At 42.0% G+C, this 20299-nt stretch overlaps 1 protein-coding gene across 1 annotated transcript in view; it reads left to right on the top strand.

Moving 5' to 3' along the window:
- unc79 (UNC-79 domain-containing protein) overlaps positions 1-20299 on the top strand; it is a 384753-nt gene that overhangs the window by 114768 nt on the left and 249686 nt on the right. Inside the window, 6 exon segments of the mRNA XM_080272838.1 lie at positions 3036-3212; positions 5782-5905; positions 7345-7489; positions 11985-12133; positions 12574-12795; positions 14798-14968. Coding sequence (XP_080128964.1) covers positions 3036-3212; positions 5782-5905; positions 7345-7489; positions 11985-12133; positions 12574-12795; positions 14798-14968 — 988 coding nt within the window.

Here is a 20299-nt window from a genome sequence, read left to right as displayed (position 1 = left end):
ATCATTGTCATCATCATCATAGTCCAGACCTCCTTTCCTGCCCTAGGGCAGGGTGAGGAGAAGCAATGTCCAGACAGCCTAAGTTTGACCAATCCAATGGGCCACGCTTCCATTCACTCATCATTTTAAGCCTTCAGAATCCTGGCTTTATCTGATATGCCAAAGACATTCACCATATGCTGTAGCTTCACATAAATGTATTCAGTAGAGTCAGTCCGAATGCTGTAACATTAAAAAGGGGTGCAAAATCCCTGATCATGCACTTCCTCTCTCAACATTCATCCAGCCAGTTCAATTTCTTGTCAGCCCCCTAGCCTCACCGACTTCCATACCTCTCCTCCTCACACATTTATCCACCATATCCCTCCACTTTCTCCTTGGCCCACCTCGCCTCCTCCCTGCTTCAAATTCGCTCAGATATACCTTTTTCACCACACTATTGTTTTCCATTCTCTCCACATGACCATACCATCTCAATACACTCTCTTTGATTCTGGTGTCTACAGACTTCCTGACTCAAAATCTTTCACGAATCACATTATTTCGTATCCTATCCACTGTCTGTACTCCATATACATTCCTCATTAGTTTTCCACTGCTCTCACTCTTGACTTTTCATTTTCATGCCACACCATAGTCTCACATCCATATATTAAAGTTGGCACTAACACTCCTTCTTGTAAGCCTCATGCAGCTGCAACACTCAAACCTCTACTTCTTATCAAGGCCTTCATAGCACCAGCTACTTTCCTTACTTGTGTCACTCTACTTTCCACTTCTTTTGCGCATTATATAAAGGAGCGTTGTGGTGTGGATGTGGATGTGATAGGAAGCGTTAGGAGGAATACACTGAGATGGTTTGGCCATGTGGAGAGGATGGAGGGTGAAAGACTGACGAAGAGAGTGTATGTGAGTGAGGTGGAGGGGGGGAGAGGGAGGGGGAGGCCGAGGATGAGATGGAGGGATGGGGTGGAGAGGTATATGAGAGAGGGGGGTTTGAGTTGGGAGCAGGGCAGTGAAATGGCGGGGGACAAGGTGACGTGGAGGCGATTTGTTTGTGGCCACCCCGAACGGGATTGAGGCGTCTGGCAATAGATAGATAGATAGATAAATTTAACATATAAAAGATAGGTATGCATTTTTTAGCATTGGGTTTCCCCCAAAACCAAATCCTAAACCCACCCACATGAGTCCAAAAAAAAAAGTTTAAAGCCAATCTAAATGGTCTTACAGCTGTAAAAGGAACCAGCCTTAGTCTAACATCTGTAAATAACTCACTAAAACCAAAAAATATAATTTGAAAATCATAAGAAATAGGTCAGAAAATATCAAACTCTTCTCATCACTTACTTCAAGCAAGTCCATGCCCAGTCCTGGTCGTCATACTTGCTTTCACCCCCCCTGAGGCAAGGGAACATGTGGTGCTCCCTAGCACTCAAACATCCTCCTCAAAGCCCTCAAACTCCATCTCCGGGGTAGGGTGGGTGGGGGAAGCCTGGTGAGGTTGGGTGATGGTAGTGGGAGACTGATGCACAGGCTCTAGGGGTGGTGATGGGATGCGGTGCAATGACTCACAAGGTGGCAATGGGGTACGATGCCTGTCACAAGACTGTGAGTAGGTCTATGATAGGCAGGGTAGGGCTATATTTTTACCCTCCCTAATCCGGGGTATCACTTGTAGGGGTATCGTAAATCGTGGTTTGCCTGCCTGTATACATATGCATATACAGGTATACCTCGGTTTAACGATGCAGTTGATTAGGTAAAATTCCATCATTAGGCGGGGTATCGTATTTTGGGTTAGATTTAACATGTAAAGTAATGGGATGTATTATTCAGCCCTGGGTTTTCCCCCAAGCCAAGTCTAAAAGCCACCCAAATGAGCCCAAAAACAAGTTCAAAGCCAATCTAAATGGCCTAAAAGCTGTTAAAGAAGCTAACCTAAGCCTAACACCTGTAAATAACTCACTGAAACCAACAAATAAACTCTGAAAATCGTCAAATATAAGTATGGAAAAAATCAAGCTTAGTAAACTGTACCCATAAATGACAATGTTCTCCCCACCTATGGCTAAAATACATTAATCTAAGTTTAAAAAGAGCTTATAAATCAACCTAAACACACAGTTTTAGTCTGAAATATCATAAAAATCAGTTTAAAAAATCAAAATGCATCATTAAACTGGGGTTTGGCCAGCATTAGGCAGGGTATGGTGGTATTTCTACCCCCATCGTTAAGACAGGGTATCGCATTTAGGGGTATCATATACCGAGGTATGCCTGTATATATAAATATATATATACAGAGAGTCCTCAACTTACGAAAATAAATGGTTCCTGAAGGTCTTTTGTAAGTAATTTTTTTTCCTTAAACTTCTGTCAATCTTAGTAACCCTTATTTTCATGCATGTATGGTTAATATAAGCAAGCATAAATACAAAGACTGTGATGTATTTATGTATTCTGTACAGTACTGCATAAGAAAAGTTCCTTGTCCATTAAAATTGTTTCTACAGTTGAGGGGTTCAGTTTCAGCACACATGCCACATCACTCAGCTTCTCTCCTCTCTCCACTCTCGTAATTGTGTCCACTTTGGTTTCCATTGCAACTGCATGCCGTTTTCTCCTGCAACCATCACTACTTTCACTACTTTTCCATTTCTGAGACATTTGGGGGGAAATAATCAAGTCTAAATGACAAAAATTGCAACTGATGTTACTTGTGTTAATAACAACAATGCTCTAGGCTTCCAAGCAGGAGGAAGGCAGGAGCACACAGTCAGCACCTGTTGGGGACCACGGACGTGCACTTGGCATGCGGTTTGAATTGGTAAATTACATTTTTTTTTTTTTTTTTACCCCTGAAAGTGATTTCTTTCGTATCTGCGGATTTTTCATAAGTCGTAAGTAGAGGTCTGACTGTGTATATATATATATATATATATATATATATATATATATATATATATACACACACACACACACAGTATATAATTATCATTTATACATTTATGTAAGAATATATATCTTGATAGGGATGCACTGGCAACACGTACGGACCACATCAAGGAGGGTTTCAATCGTCTTTTCTGTCTGGTGCCGTACGAGGTGGTGACGCCGCAGCTGTGGAACCATGTCATGCCACACTGGATGGAGGCAATACACAACGAAATACCCGAGGATGACCTGGGTGACCTCAAGATTACCCTCAGGTTTGTACACACCGTATTTGTAATGTCATAGATGTGCTCCAAAGTAGCTCTGATGGTCTAGTAGTTAGAACACCCCATTGATAATGACAGCCTTCTGACTTATATGGGTTTGATATCTAGGCTATGACTGGGAGTTTTTCTGTCATGTAATTCCATGAAGGGAAGTAAGCTGGTGATCTACCTTTTAATTAAACTGTAATGTGGGAGCCTAGCCTTAGATTCCCGCATCTGAAAGGCAGTAAATAAATCATCTGGAGACAGAAAGAATGTAATGGAAAATGTATCAATGGGCTAAAGAGGTTAATGTTTAGGGCCTGATTGTAGGGAGTCATGGGGAATAGTTGATTATCTGCAAATATTCCTTTCTCTCACTTGTGCGCATGAACACACACTCGAAGTAAGATTTCAGTCTAAGGTCACAGTAAATGAAATAATCAACAAGACTTAGAAATTAGCAGATAAGGAAGAATTTAAAAATATTTAGATAAAGAGAGATGCAAATGAGGAAGAGAGAGCTAAAATAAAGCTGCTTGTTAAGGATGCAAAGGAAAAAAACAACCATAGAATGGAGGAAGAGAAGACAGAGTTCTATTGGAGAGTTATGGACTAAAAATTGGGGAAGTGGTTCCGAAGGAGAGAGGGAGAGAGAAGGATGGAATAAAAAACAATGCAAAAAAATTGAAAGTGGCATTTCCTAATGCCTCGAGATACGATACCCCTGGATGCAGTACCCCAGCTTAGTGATGGGGGTAGAAATACTACTATACCCTGCCTAACGATGGCCACACCTCAGTTTAATATATATATATATATATATATATATATTTTTTTACCGATTTTGGTTATATTTTAGACTTAAATTTTGTGTTTAGGTTGATTTATAAACTGTTTTTAGACTTAAATAAATGTGTGTTAGTCATAGGTGGGGTGAATGTTGTCATTTTGGGGTACAGTTTACTAAGTTTGATTTTTTCCAGACTTATATTTGATGATTTTCAGATTTTGTTTTTGGATTTAGGTGAGTTATAAACTGCTTTTAGGCTTAGTTTAGTTTGGTTTAAAGCTATTTAGGGGTTTAGGTTAGCTAGAAACTTGTTTTCAGACTCATTTTATTGGGTTTAGGACTTGGTTGGGGGGAAACCCAAGGCTCAAAAACGCATCCCTATACTTTACACGTTAAATCTACCCCAAGATATGGTACCCCGCCTAGTGATGGGTTTTTACTTAACCAATTGCATTGTTAAACTGGGGTGTATCTGTAGATGAAAATGGCTATTAGACATAAGGTATCCCAGTGGAAGAGTGTAACTAGAAGAGTACCTTAGAGTTCAGTGCAGGCTCCAGTTGTATTTCTCATACTTGTCAACAACATGCCAGAAAGGCTGAGTAGCTATATGAACATGCGTGTAGATGATGTGAAAATTATGAGAGGTATTATATATGAATGTAGGTGAAAAAGGGCTCCAAGATGACATAGAGAAAATACACAAAGGGAACCAGACCTGAAAAATGGATTTTAAGGCTAAGAACTATCATGTACAATATTAGATATAGGGGTGAGTGAAAAGGGACCCATATGTGAATAGAAAATATGAAAAGGAAAAAATAGAAAAGCAAAAGAAGAGAAGGATTTGGGAGTAATCTTAAAGAATGACTTGTCACTAGAAAAATATGTTAATAGGATAATTGGAGGGGTATATGCACTCTAGACAAACATGAGAGTAGCTTTTAATTTTATGAATAAGCAGATGTTGAGAGAGATTATAGTGTCCATGATAAGACCAAGACTCGAGTAAGCAGTAGTGATATGGTCACCACATTCAGAAAAACATGAGTAACTTGGAGAAGGTACAAATGATAGCCATGAAGATGATTCCAGACTTGAGAGAGCTTTCCTGGGAAGAAAGACTAGTGATGCTATAATTGCATACGTTATGGGAAGGGACAGAGAGAGGAGATTTGATTTTGTACAAAGGTGTAAGATGTCAAGAATGACTGGACAGAGAGCATTGCATTGCAGTGTATGATGGAAGGACAAGAAGACATGAATACAAATTAACCTTTTAGCTCTCAGAGTCCCTGTGCGAATGATTGGGCAGGAAAGGTACTAGGCGTACTGTCCTCTGCCTGTCGGCTCATAGTTGCGAAGCTCATAGGTCCCTGCCCTGGGGTTCCTTTCTTTATTCAGTTTTGAAAATGTTCAGTTCCGTCTCATATTAGGGACGCAGGGCACAAAGGGGTTAAAGAGACCAGTAGGTTTGCCTGTGTTTAAGGAAGAGCAGGTGAAGTGAAAAAATTTTAGCTTCGCAAATATTGTGGAAGTATAGTTAACAGGAGTGGGTTGGAAGAGGAGGTGGTGCAAACAAAGGACATTTGTGTGCTTAACCTAGATTTGATAAAAGTAGATATGGAGACAGTATGAGCCTAGCTAAAATCCAGTATACTACAGCTAGGTAAATACACCCCACACTTACATGAATACATGCATAGAGAGAGAGAGAGAGAGAGAGAGAGAGAGGGAGGGAGGGAGGGAGAGAGAGAACTAACTATTGTTTCCTTCATCCCACAGTAAGCTGTTAGACTCTGATATGAGCCCCCTTGGGTTTGATGCAGCCAACATGTATGACTTCATCAGTGTGCGCTTCAACAACACTTCAGCCTCGGTTCAGGAGCAGACACTGTCATGGCTTCAGGTCTGTCAGTAGAATGCCTTTCATAATCTTGTTGTCTTCAGTGGATACCCAAAGCTGCATGCAGTTCTTGATGTAGGTTATAAATGTGTTTAAGAACAAAGTATTTCACTTTTTGTAGAATTATTTTTGCTACTAAGACTAGAAAATTTGGGAAAAATTTCTTGTTCATGTTTCATTGCTATCCATGAAGCTGATTTACTAGTTTCCCCAGTTTTCAGTACTAATTGTAACATTGTGGACAAAAATTTGTGATATTTTAAAGCACATCCCTGACTTTTAATGAGGACTGGCTGCATCATGTGAAGAAAGTTATAGGGTGTTACAAAGAAAAGTTAGTATCTCAAAGACTTTGCAGTCCATACCGAGGAGATATTTCCTATTTGCTTGGGAATCCTTACCCAGTACATACTCATTCAAGTTTGTGTAAGATCCCATCAAGATTTATTTTAAACTGCTCTATTGTAGTACTGTTCGCAACATTCAAGGTAAGTTTGTTCCATGTAGAACAGATATTGTACATGGAAAAGTTTTCACAAACATTATGTTCATGTTAAATCTTTTCAGTCTCAACTTCCAGCTATGTCTGCACATTGCGTTCATACTGAGGCTGATAATAATAATGATAATAATAATCTGGCCTTTTGTTTCTCAAAGCGCCAGTTCTTCCTTTGGGAATTCACTAGCGCTCGACACCCATACATTATTTTTACAGTTACAAGCTGACCACTTCTTTCTGCTCTTCTTCTACGTGTGCCCACTTTGCCTGATGCTCTTCAAATACTCTACTCACCTTCTCCGTTTTATTAGTACTCTCTTCTAGTTTTCTCCTCAATTCGATATTTTCACGCTTCAAATTTCTGATCTCCTCATTCGTCGTCTCATTGGACTGGATCAGACTCTGTATAGTAATCTCCGTATTTTCAGACACATCCTTTAACTCTAGATTCTCCACTTTCTTTTCAAGTTCACTAATCCTTATAATCATTGTTTTAACCAGATCCATGACATTAGTACTTCTATCAAATCCTGGAAATTCAAGTCCCTCAATGTTTACATTTTCGGCCATGTTTGAGATTGGTTACAGTACCAAAAGCAGCTGTTGCCAAAAATGCTACAAACATTCATGTATACTCTCTGCCAAGAAATCTTTACATTTTTGGTAGTCTGTAAGTAATCCCTCTAATATCCGAACGCCCAATATCCGAACGCCCAATATCCGAACATCCCCACTAACCGGACATAATAGTCCTGGGATCCAATATTCCCAAAATGGGCCAAAAACTGAAAAAAATTCGAAAAAAATCTGACTTTTTTCCCACCCGTACAGTAGATCCACTCTCTTGCATTTTCTTTCTTTCCTTTTGGATGATGATAATGATAATCATGATGATGATGATGATAATAATGTTACTGTTATCTTTTCCTTTGCATGTTTTCAGATCCTCTCCTCACTGAACATAGTGATCCCAATGCCTCTGCTCCTGGGCATCTTCAGCAATGGTGTGAGTTCCCTGCGCAACCCCCTGCCACCCCCCACACGCAAATCCAGCACTTCAAGTCGCACCCACGATCCGTCTGTTCTTGGTAAAGTTGGCTTAGTCCCATATTTTTGTCAGCTTAGGAGGCTTTCTGTTGCCTATTTCTTAGCAGTTTATATTCAGTATTACACCTTATTTATCTTTCATGCTATTTATATCCCTTTAATATTGTCACGTTGTTGCTTCAGCTGGTTGTTCCATTGAGGTTATGTTCGAGTATTTTCTGTATTGTAATAGTGTGGTGCATGAAGTGAAAAGAGAGAAGTGGAGGAATGATTGGGTAAACATGAATTGGAGCAGATAGGGGACACAGAAGGTGTGTGCAAGATATTCACAGAAGAAATATGTGCAGCATGTAAGGTGGTGTGTGGGGTGAAGAGAAGACAAAAGGGGGTGCAAGGAACAGCATGATGAAATGAAGAGGTGAGACACGCTGTGGCACAAAAGAAAAAAGCATATAATGAATGGGTGAGAAATAGGGGCGCGGAAGAAGTTGAGAGACAGAAGAGAGAGTTATATGTAGAAAGGAAGAGAGAGGTGAAAAGATTAGTAAGAGAGAGTAAGAAGAGAGTGGATGAGGAATTTAGAAGGAATTTGAGTGTCAAGTGGAGGGAATGAAAGAAAATGTTCTGGAAAGAGGTAAAGAGAGTCAGAGAGGGTGGCAATGAAGTTAGTAGGGGAATGAAAGATAAAAATGGTGGATTACTAGTTGAGAAGGGAGAAAAAGTGAGCAGATGGAGAGAACACATTAATGAATTGTTTAACATAGAGAGTGAAAGTAAGGCGAGTATAAGTGGTTGGGGAATGGCTGGGAGAAGGAGAGAGGTGAGAAGACAGGAAGAAATCAGTAAGATGGAAGTTGTGGAAACAATGAAGAAAGTCAAAATGGGGAAAGCCCCAGGAATTGATGGAGTGTGTTGTGAAATGCTGAAGTATTGTTGATCAAAGGAAAACACGGTGTTAACCTTCACAGTTCCTGAAGAACATGAAAGTATATTACTCATTACCAACCTTTACATATCTTGGTGAAAGTGTTGGTGTTTGATATAGCTCTCAGATTTTCTTGGTCACAGTATTATTAAGCACAAACTCCTATCCGATGATATCAGTTAAGCCTACCTTATATAATTAACAGTACACAGCATGCATGTGTCGGCATAATGTAAGGTTAAATGCCGAACATTCCCATCATTTCACAGTTTTCTTACCTGGTAATTCCTACCCTCCTTTTCATAAAATATTATTGTATCTTGAACTACAGGAATAAATGATGGTTGAGAAAAAAAAAAAAAAAACTGATGTCCAGCAGCAATACATATGAGTGCAATGACAGGCTTGAGGATAAATAATTGTTAATGGTATCCCTCCTTTCCACACCATAGTGGGATGAGAAGGGAGGAAGGATCCATGGGAACAATGCGTGGTGTGAAGAGGTATGGCGAGAATTGCAATAGTTGACTGGAGCAATCTCATCATAGTAGACATCCTATGAAATTAACGCAGACAACACTGAATCATATCGAAATCCAAATATTTAATAGATGTTTATAATTTCTACATGAATATCACAATATGCAAGGTAGTTCGGTCATATCTGTAGTCAAATGGATGGTGATGTGGTGAGGTGCACTGACATACGGAAATGGAGGAGAGGTGAATGGGTGCGGGTTTAGGGTAGCAAGTTTGATCCCTGGTTAACTGACTAGAACATTCCAGCCTCCCTAAGCTTTTTTTTTTTTTTTCTAAATACTTGTGGATCATTGGCCATACTATAATAATAATCTATCTATCTATATATTGCCAGACGCCTCAATCCCGTTTGTGGTGGCCACAAACAAATCGCCTCCAAGTCGCCCTGTCCCCCGCCATTTCACTGCCCTGCTCCCAACTCACACCCCCCTCTCTCATAATAATAATAATAATAATAATAATAATAATAATCTGGCCTTTTGTTTCTCAAAAGCGCCAGTTCTTCCATTTGGGAATTCACTAGAGCTCGACACACATACATTATTTTTACAATTACAAGAATGGTGACATTTCTTGTATATAATACGAGCTACATCATATATACATGAAAGTGGCAAAAATTAAACCCTATAATCATCCGTCATAGTACCTCTCTCCAGGTCGTAGCATTTTGAAAAAAGAAAGGCTTTCAGCTGTCTCTTAAAGGATTCAACAGTAGAGAGTTGTCTTATGGACAGTGGCAATCTGTTATATAATCTAGGGGCTCTATATGCAAAAGAACGATCAGAGAAAGATGACTGGAGAATGGCTCCTGGCTCATCAAGACGCAAGGAATCATCTTCACTGCGTAACATCACATCCGGGCGTGTCGATGGGAGTTTTAACAGTTCAGCAAGATACCTCGGTTCACAAACAATACATCCGTTTATGTAGACATTGGACCTAGCATATATGTGATGAAGAATGAGAATGCTGAATGGCTGCAATGACTGTACTGGGGGTAATTTACCCGAGGTTGAGATCCCCAACTCACAGATGGTGCTCTACAAGTACCGTGCTACAAGATTCATAGTGTGAACTCTTGCTGCTGTTGGTAGCACTCTGCAATTAAGTAGTTAAACTGCATTGTGCATTTGGTTACGAATCATGATGTTAAGGGAATTAGTTAAGATAGTTTCTTTACCTGAACAGGCAATTATTCTCTCTTAGTTAAATTTAATTTGCCATAACCAAAATGAATTAAATATAAATTACTTAACATACTGAGGGAATATTATAAGACTCGAATAAACCATTCACAAAATTTGCTTCGCTAGTGATGTTGAACTGGAATGCCCAATCTTATATCGCATATATTACACTAAAGAATTCCAGAGTGTGTGTAATTACCTAACCTTTCATAACAGCCGATTTCATAAGGAAACTTTGCATCTCGATAGATACCGACACCAAATAGACACTTTGCCTCAGACAGCTTCCACTGCTTCAGGAGTCAAAATCATTCAAAACTAACCCCTGAAACACTTTTTTGTATTTTAACATAATACCGTAAGTTAATCGGTACTCATTGCTATTTGTTATTCTTACTATATATATATTATATCTTGCTTATTTAGTACTTAGACATCATCTGTATACATTACTTCCTGTCACATAGGTACTACTCCGTAATAAACAAGGGACAAAACATTTGTTCCGATACTTAACGCTTCAGCCAATCACATCCATCCTTACAAAAGTTGTAGGTTCTGAGCGATCCATTGATAAAATACGAGTGTTTATTAAGGAGAAGCTGCCAGTTATTGCCACACACTAGCATATTTGGTTGCACTTTCATCTTGGCCAACTGTACAAGAGAGTCTTGAGATATGCAGTTTGCCACAAGGATGTGGGAAGTACTTCCATCTTGTGCAGTGTTTGTGATGAGTGGTGGCATAAGAAATGTAGTGATATTAGAAGTTGGCTGCAAAATAATGCTGATTTCGTGTGTGTGGTGTGTTGGAGAGAGGATGTAGAGTTTGGGAGGCATGAAAGGATTGATCTTGCTGGAGAATCTCTTCAGTGTGTGGAGGAGTTTTGCTATTTAGGAGTCATGTTATGTGCTGAAGGTGGGGCTGGAGCTGGCTCTGGCTAGGAGTGTTGCCTTCTCTCCTAGCATTGAGAGGCTCTTTCTCCGTGATAAGGGATCCTTGTATGTGGCAGATGTTAGGAGTATAATGCTGTACAGCAGTGAGATCTTGGCAGTAAAGATGTTCATAAGTTCAGACATACAGAAATGACAATGATTAGGTGGATGTTAGTCCATCCTTTAATGTGAGGCCTGGGAGGCTAGGATTGCGATTGAAGAGTTGAGAGGAGGCATAGGACGTGAATGTATTAGTTTTGTGTTGAGGAGGGGTAGATTGAGATGGTTTGGGCATGTTGAGAAGATAGAAGATGACAGTCGGGTGCAGAAAGTGAGAAGTGTGAACATCGAGAGTAGGATTGTGAGAGGTTGACCGGAAAAGACATGGGACGAGGACACAGAAATGCGACTTCAGGGATAAGGGACTGAATAAGGAGGCTGCCAGAGATCAGGCAACATGGTGAACTGCCATTAGGTGACCAGTGCCAACACATGTAAGCATGATGGGGCCTTTATGAATGATACAATATGCAGAAATAAACTGGTGTGGGAGAGGTGCAAGAAAGCTTCTGGGGCTTAGCAAGATTGTGGGCTTTGATCTTCTGTCTTCCCTCTTACGTCTGTTTTTCACTTTCTTTCTGCCCCCTCTTCTCCTTTCCCTTCCACTTTTTTCCTCTTCACCTTTTCATACCTTTCTGTTTCTCATCCTCTTCACAATTTCATATCTTTCAGTTTCTCTTTCTCTTCACACTTTTACATTCTTCCACTTTCTCACTCTTCTTACATTTCTTCCTTTTCTGCCCCAGCTCTTCCTTCCATCACCTCTTTTTTCCCCCTTTTCCCTTTCTCCTTTCCTTCCACCTTTCCCTGCCCTACCCTACCCAATGCAACTCAATGCAACCCAGCCCTACCACATCCCATACTTCAAGTATAGCTATTCCCTCAGAACCAGTGGTGGAAGACTCGAGTGACAGTTCCTCGGGTGGGCTGTCTGATGGAGAGAGCACAGCATCAGAGCACCCTGAGGACGGATATTCACACCACCAACGACACCTGACATGTTTTGTCCTCATGCTTGATGTTCTGTTTAAACAGGTATGATATTCTCATACATCATTGCCTTCTCTTTTCTTATCTGGATCATATTTTGTCCCATTTGTGAACACTTAGTATTAGCCACACTAATATGGTGTTTCCTTTTTTTACACTAACATTTGCTTGGGTTTGGAAATGACAGTGACATTTTCTTAATTTCTTTGAAAAGTTTTTGTTTGATTTACAGGTAGTTCAAAAATTTACCAACTTTTTTTTATGTTGGAAGGTATCCTGTGAATAAGTCTTTGATGGTAGTGTCATAGGCATATATAACACCTGGGAAAGAAATTTTTTCCTGAGAATATCAAGTGGGATTTAGAGCTAGAATAATGATGATGATGATAATGATGGTTATTTAGCTTCCTTTTTTTTTTTTTTTTTTTTTTTTTTTTTTCATAATCAACATTTTGTATTATTCTGATGGTGTGTCCATAATCCAGATGGAGGTACAGGAGGTGGAGAGACATCAGGGTGTTTGTGGTAACGAAAGTAAGTCTGTCCTTGGTCTACTAGTTGACATGTTGGGGGCACCTTGTATGGTTCCACACACCTGCTCTGGCCAGATGGAGTGCACAACATGTGAGCTCACCACCACCTTCTTCCAGCTGGCCGCTGACATCACCTCTTACCTTTGCCCACGTCTCCCCATACAGAACAACAGGGTCAGTCAGAATGTAGTCATAGTTTAGAGTAATCACTATAAGCTCTTGTGGACAGGTATCACTTTGAGGCTGCTATGATGTCCCCTTAGCTGAATAATATTATATAACATTAGCTGGAATAAAATAGTAAATCCTCACTTAGTCATTTCACTGCAGTTGGTTGACAGGCATTTTATTCAAGCTAGCATTCAGGAGACTTTGTTCAGCTGGGGTAAATCCAAGCAGTTAAAGGCTTATCGAACTGTTTCATACAACCCTTAGGAAGTTTATATAGACAAACATCAGTTAATTAGTTGAGAGAAATCTGATCAGTCAAAGGTTAAAAGATATAGTTCAGTCATAACTCTGCTTTAAATCAAACAACGGTTAAGTGAGGTATGTTTTTGCTTCATAACTGAGGGGTTAATCATACATATACACTCATTTTGGACTCAAGGCAACTTTGTTTTGAATCACATGTAACATTAAAAAAAGAAATGGTGTTACTGAAACAACTTTAAAGTGATATAAATTAGATAAGAACTAATTGGACAGTACAAGTATTATATTAGGATGCTGTGGGCATTGATCCTTTTAACCTCTTCGCTACAGCGACTTCTTGCATACTGTATTTTATTCTGACTTGTTTCAGACTCTTATATTTAGTGTTAGTTTTGGAAGAACTCTTCTAACTAGAAACATCAGATACAGACAACCAGTTTAAGCCTGTACGGGTTCCATCTGAGGGGTGGCTGGGATTTTTTACTCACATAATTCCACTCGGGGTCTTGTCACTCTTGTCATAAATGTTGGGACTGAGTAGCTTGCCTCCAGACCCATATGCTTCTGTTTATATTGGGCAAAATGGATTGGTTGATGATGATAATTATTAGCTTTTTCAATCAAGGTGACATTTCCTTAGTTGAATAAGATAATCTGGGAGTCAGATGAATAAAAAGAAGAAGGTGTCACTAGATTCAAACAGTTTACACAGTCTAGGAGTGTCCCTTAGCTGAATAAAATCATGTAACACTATCTAATTCCTGAGATCACAGAGGACTGAGTAAATTTCATAAGAAGTTGATATACAGAAACTCCTTCACCTACCACATGTAATGCTATAAGCCTGGTAACTTACAACAGAGATGGGTAACTTTGTGACTTGATTTCAATCCTCGGCTATTTACAGAACAAAACGTGGTGTGTTATAGCTTACATTGTTGGACTGAGAATTTGTTCTGAGGAATTTTTCAAGTGAATTTGATTATATTTTCAAATTGTTCATAGACTTGAAACATCATCTTTACTTTGTCCGTAGGGCTAAAAGCAAAATATTATGTACCCACCAGTATACAGACATGAGAGTGGAAGGATTGTATTATTGAACACATTAGTTACAGATATTTCACAGCTTATGCACAGGGGAGGAACAGAAATTATGATAACAGGAAGAAGCTTTATCAGAGGTTTGGTGAAATAGACCTGTAGGCTGCAAGGCCTGGATGCACTGAACAGAGTTCTTTACATAAATTGTGAACAAGTTTATATTAGTGTGACATTTTGGGCTTTAAACTATGGGTTAGAATCCAAATTCATCAGCCATGAGAGAAATGAATATAGGTGTAGGTGTTTAGAAGCTACATGTGGTAACTAATCATAACTTTTGTCAGGACAATGTATATTCTGTGTTAGTCAAGGCTTTAGCACACCTGTTAAGTATCAGAGAACTTGATTAGTTTGTTTATGTCCTTTGAACAGTATTGTCACACTTTTGGTCTAGGCTTTTATAGGAGCTTCTTATGTCCTTTGTTCTATACAGTATCATTCCTGAAGAAGCCATAGCAGGTGAAACATCGAATAAACCTGGGTCCATTTGTAGCCTATGGTGTGTTTTCTTCTCGCAGAGCAAAGTATATTTGGGTGCTGAGTGTATACATAGTTGTTATTGATCTTTTTTTATTCATCTTTTTCTTACTCCATATTCATTTTCTTATAATTTTTTTTTTTTTTTCTCCTCCCAAAGGTAGCAGATATAATCCCTCCAGAAGTGGAATCATCACAGACCAAGAGCCCAGAGCCATCAACTCAGGATCCCCCTACTACTACCTCCACCACACACTCCCCCAAGCCTGCTCCACCAACCACACAGAAGGAGGGATCCAGTGTCACATCTGTCATGACTAGTATGCCACAGGTCAGTTCGAGTTCATAGTGTAGATATTCCTCATTATCAGTTGGGGTATATTTCAGAATTTCACAGAAGTATGCCATGCAACTGGGACCTTAAATTAGAAGAATGTGGTAAGTCAGGTGTATAGATAGCAATGGAACTTTCATTGGCAGTTTTTCTGTGATCTTTTGTGGGCTTACTAGCAAAAAGGAGCGTTTAAAAAGGGTGACTGATAACAAGGACCTTTTGTATATTGGTTTTGCAAATGTCCTTCACCTCCCACCCTGTGCCTTGAAAGGGAGGTGATGGATTGCAGGAAAACAATATGTTCATCCTGCTGTCCACTGGGTTCATGCTAAGACGAGAATGGGGATGCAACATCAACAATTTTTTTTTTTTTTAATGAGAGCTGTTTTCTTTTTCTTTCTCCTGAGGTAACATTGCACACTGTATATAAAGATGTGGTGTTATCTAGGTTGGTGTTGGTATGGTCCATGCAGAGGGAGTGTTGCCATGGACAGTTTGCCACAAGGGTATGAGAAGCAATACCTATTGTGAAGTGTTTGTGGTAAGTGGGTGCGTGAGTGACGAATTATAAGGAGTAGGCAATAGCACAAGCAGATCAGAGGAGTACTCTCAAGGGGAATGGGAATGCTGGTAATGGGGAGAGCTGGAGCTCCTGTTTTGCTAGCCATCAGGATACCCAGACCATCCCCATTTGCTGACCTTTTTCAGTGTGACACTTACACAGAGATTAGGCCAATACAGTAATCCCTCTATTATATGGTCGTCCATTACCTGGACGCTGTGATCTGGCCATTCAGAACAATTATTCATACATTTTTCCATTTTATCTGGACAAAGTGCATGCGTCTGAATGGAAATTATGGCTGCACAGACATCTTCACCCAGCCAGACAGGAATAGCCTGGTGGCACCACCCAGTCTGACCTGATAGTTCACCCAGCGTCTGCTAGAGACCCTGTAGTACCCAGTTCACTGGTTGTTTTATTCCTTTTACCAAAGTGACACAGAGACCAAGGTGCAAACACACTCAGAGATGGGAGAAAAGGAACTCATTGGACCTAACAGAAGATTATTGAGTTTATTGTAAGATTGCAGTAGGTGTGGTGTATAAGAGGTTGTCAGCTGCTGTAGTGATGACAGCTCCTGGTGCTGCTGGTGAGATATTGCTGGAGAAGCTGGTGTTGGTGCTGCTGGTGAGCTAGGTGGAGCTGGTGCTGCCTGTGAGCTAGGTGGATCTGGTGCTGCCTGTGAGCTAGGTGGATCTGGTGCTGCCTGTGAGCTAGGTGGACCAGGTGCTGCCTGTGAGCTAGGTGGACCTGGTGCTGCTGGTGAGCTAGGTGGACCTGGTGCTGCTGGTGAGCTAGGTGGACCTGGTGCTGCTGGTGAGCTAGGTGGACCTGGTGCTGCTGGTGAGCCAGGTGGAGTGGACCTGGTGCTGCTGGTGAGCTAGGTGGACCTGGTGCTGCTGGGGCTAGCTAGACCAGGTACCAGTGAACTAACTGGACCAGATGCTGGTGAACTAGCTGGACCAGGTGCTGGTGAACTAATGCTGACATCCTGGTCTGACTTCCCCAATATGGCTGCGGAGTTGCACACACTGCTCCTGCGAGCACACCAGCCTGGGGTACCCTGTGCTGTTGTTGCCAGGAGCTTGCGTCTACGGAACTGCCATGGAAAGTGGTTGTAGTGACTGCTGGTGGCGGTCACTACAATACTCCCCTTACCCCTGGGGCAGTGTGGGAAGATGGCTCGCTCCAATATGTGAGACTTAGAGCTCTGGGATGCGTATGTTGCGGCCACTGCGGGTTTGTGTATTTGCCGATAGCATCCACTGCAGGATCGGGAGAAGAAATTTTCAATGGAAGAGCAGAGGTGTGAGCGTCGCCATAGGTTACATTATCTGGTGAGTTGGACGGTGGAACCCATATGTCAAGTGTGCGTGATGGTGGTGGTGGTGATGATGGTGGTGTGCTGGGTGTTGATGGCTCCTGTTGGGGTGGTGGTGTGGTGTGTGATTGTTCATCCAGAGGCATGGTTGCTGGCTTCAGGTAGTCGATGCACATGGTGTCTAGTTTTCCCTTGCAGCTGATCTTTATGAACTTTGCAGAACGGGAGACGACTTGGAATGGGCCAACGTAGGGGCACTGGAAAGGGTTATAATGGGCGTCCCGTCTGACAAGAATGTAGTCAGCATTGGCGAGGGCTAGTGATATAGCATTTTGGTTGTTTGAGGGTTGACTGGGAGCTGTGGCTTCGATGGAGGTCACTGTGTGCTGTAATGCCTCCAATGGGTTGTGGTGACTGAGGAGAGGGCTAGAGTCCAGCGAGAGGTTACCAGGAAGTCAAAGTGGTTTTGCTGAGGGTGAGGTGCACTGGACTGCAGTTGAGGTCTTCTTTGGGTGTAGCACGGATGCTGAGGAGCACCATGGGAAGTATGTCCACCCAAGGGTAAGGGTGAGGCTGTTCCTTGATGGCTTGCTTCATTTGGCGGTGAAAGCGTTCAACCATGCCATTCGACTGAGGGTGGTAGGCCATGATGTGGTGTCGGGAAGTGCTGAGATATCGCAACAGCTCTTTCCTGAGGTGTGATTCAAACTGCACACCCCAGTCAGTGATGATCATAGTTGGGGCATCAAAACAAGAAACCTCCATCCATCCATCATCCAATCCTACATTGCCCCATGTGGAGCATAGGAGCCCGGGGCTAGGCAAGTTGGTCCTGACATTTAAGATGAGAGTGACCAGCTTCACTCATCCTTGAGTGGCATTATGTGAGCAGTAAACCCCAACCACCCCTCGGATATAAACCTTCATCGGCTCAGTCCGACTGGAGTGCCGTAATTACCCACTAAACCACCAGGTGCCATAATTTTGTTATATGGTTACCACCCAGCGTAGTAAATGGTTTCCTGGTGTACAGGAAACCATTTGGCTTGTCACTCAGTGTAGAGTCACCCACAGGTAGAAGGAAGAGGAAAGAATGAAGGAAAGATAGACAGAAGAGGGAGTGTAAAGTCACCCATAGGCAGAAGGATGAGGAAAGAATGAAGGAAAGAACGACAGAAGAGGATGGAAGGAAAGAAGGATGGAGGAGAGGAAAGGGCAGACCCCCAACAGCATCGTTACATCGAGTGAGTGGATGGTGAGCACCCCCACTTACCACAATGAGAAACCTACCCTGACAAAAAGGCCAGGGCAGTGGCCTCTGGGGCAGCGTCTAGCATAGGGATGGCTTCAGCCCATCTGGTGAACCAGTCAGTGCAAGTGAAGAGATAGGTGTAACTCTGGGGGTCCCATGATGTCCAGGTGGATTGTCTTGAAGTGTCCTTCAGGGATGGAGAGCAACTCATCAGGGGAGTGGGTGTGTTGATGGACCTTGGATGATTGACGGGCAAGACATTGAGTAGTCCAGGTACGAGTGTCTGCTTTGATGCCAGACCAGACAACACGCTGAATGAGTTGGCCCATACTCCTGGATGACTTAAACCATGTCAGTGGTTGAATATGTCATGACGAAGGGTGCGTGGGACGAATTGTCTGGGCTGGCCACAAGAAACATTGCACAAGATCTTGAGGTCTGTCCCAGGAATGGGGAACTCCTAAAGATCAAGGCCTGAGGATGAATTCCTTTATTTAGCAAGGTCTTCGTCATCCTGCTGGGCTGCGGAGAGAAGCTTGTAGTCTGGGAACACCTGGGGCATGATAATGGAGATGTGGGAGAGGACATCGGCGATTTTGTTGTGTTTGCCCTTGATGTGCCGGATGTTGCTGGTGAATTCAGAGATGTAGACTATGTGGCAGAGGACTCTTGGTGTGTGCGTCTCCGAGCTTGTGGCAAAAGCGTGGACGAGCGGCGTATGGCCCGTGTCGATGGCGAACTGGAGGCCATCCAGGAAGAGCTGGAAGTGTTTGACAGCGAGGTATATGGCCAGTAGTTCACGATCGAAGGCGCTGTACTTCATTTGAGGAGGCTGGAGAGTTTGTGAATAAAAAAAGGCAGTAGGCATTAGTTGGCCATTGATCTCTTGTTGTAAGATTGTGCCAACAGCAGTGGCCTAGGCATTTAAGGTTAGTGTGGTGGTGGTGTTCGGTACAGGGTGAGTGAGTAGAGTGAGGCACGAGATGTGTTCCTTAACCCCTGTCCATCGGGTAACATCTATACACGTCACAGTTGGGGTTCTGCATGGCTGCCAGGTAGCGGCTATACACGTAAGTGTCTTCCCACCACCATTTGAACCGGCCGCCATTTCATCTTGGCACCAAAGGGTAGGGAGGGAGTCCCACTATAGCACACAGGTGAGAGTCAGTCTGTCTCATGGTTTTGCCAGGCATACAATGATGTCTTCAGGTTCCAATTTGTCTGATTTCATCCATGCTGCCTGTAGCCAATTGCATCATCCACCCTTGCCAAGCCTTTTTCCAAGGATACTAGAAAAGTGCTCAGTGATAGTGCCATAAGGCATGCCATGGATGCAACAGTGTCTGGTTTATCTCGTAGTGGAGAACTTATCATATTGAGAGCAAAGCCATAGTCGGCACCGCGGGCAGATGCACGAACACGTCCTGCTCTCGCACCCAAAATTAGTTCCCTTCCTCACATTGTTACTCATTAACACAATGACCTACAGACTGGGAGTAGCACCCCATGATACCATCCCATCAATGGATGTATAATTGTGGGGCAGTTGCAGGTATAATTATTCCCTTGCACAAAGGAAAAGGAGAAAAAGAAGTATGCGGTAATCATAGGGGTATATGTCTTCATAGTGTAATAGGAAAAGTGTATGGTAGGATACTTATTGACAGAGTTGGGGAAATAACAAAGGAATTAGTTGGAGAAGAACAGGGAGGCTTTACGAAGGGAAAAGGATGTGTAGATCAGATATTCATTCTAAGATCTTTAGTGGAAAAGTTTCTAGAGAAGGGAAAGAAGTTGTATGCGGCTTTCATGGATTTGGAGAAAGCATATGACAGGGTGGATAGACAAGGATTGTGGAAATTATTAAGAATATAATGAGGAGATGGAAAGTTGTTGAATGCTGTGAAGAGTATGTATGATGGTGCTAAGGCTGCAGTGCGTGTGGATGGTGAACTACGTGAATTTTTCTCTTTGGAGGTTGGGTTGAAACAGGGATGTGTCATGTCTCCATGGTTGTTCACTCTGTACATGGATGGGGTAATAAAAGAGGTACAAGGTAGGGTAGTGGATGTTGAAGTGGCCTTGGTGAGAGAGGGTAGTGTTTGGAAACTCCCTGTACTGTTGCTTGCAGATGATACTGTGTTGTTGAGTGAAGACGAAGGGGGAGCTGCAAGGCTTGGTGGATGAGTT

Source organism: Coenobita brevimanus, chromosome 51 (genome assembly GCF_032717465.1).
Source record: "Coenobita brevimanus isolate Jiangsu-jjx chromosome 51, ASM3271746v2, whole genome shotgun sequence".
Lineage (NCBI taxonomy): Eukaryota > Metazoa > Arthropoda > Malacostraca > Decapoda > Coenobitidae > Coenobita > Coenobita brevimanus.
The sequence above is the reverse complement of the archived record's forward strand: the minus strand, read 5'-3'. Positions and strand labels throughout refer to the sequence as shown.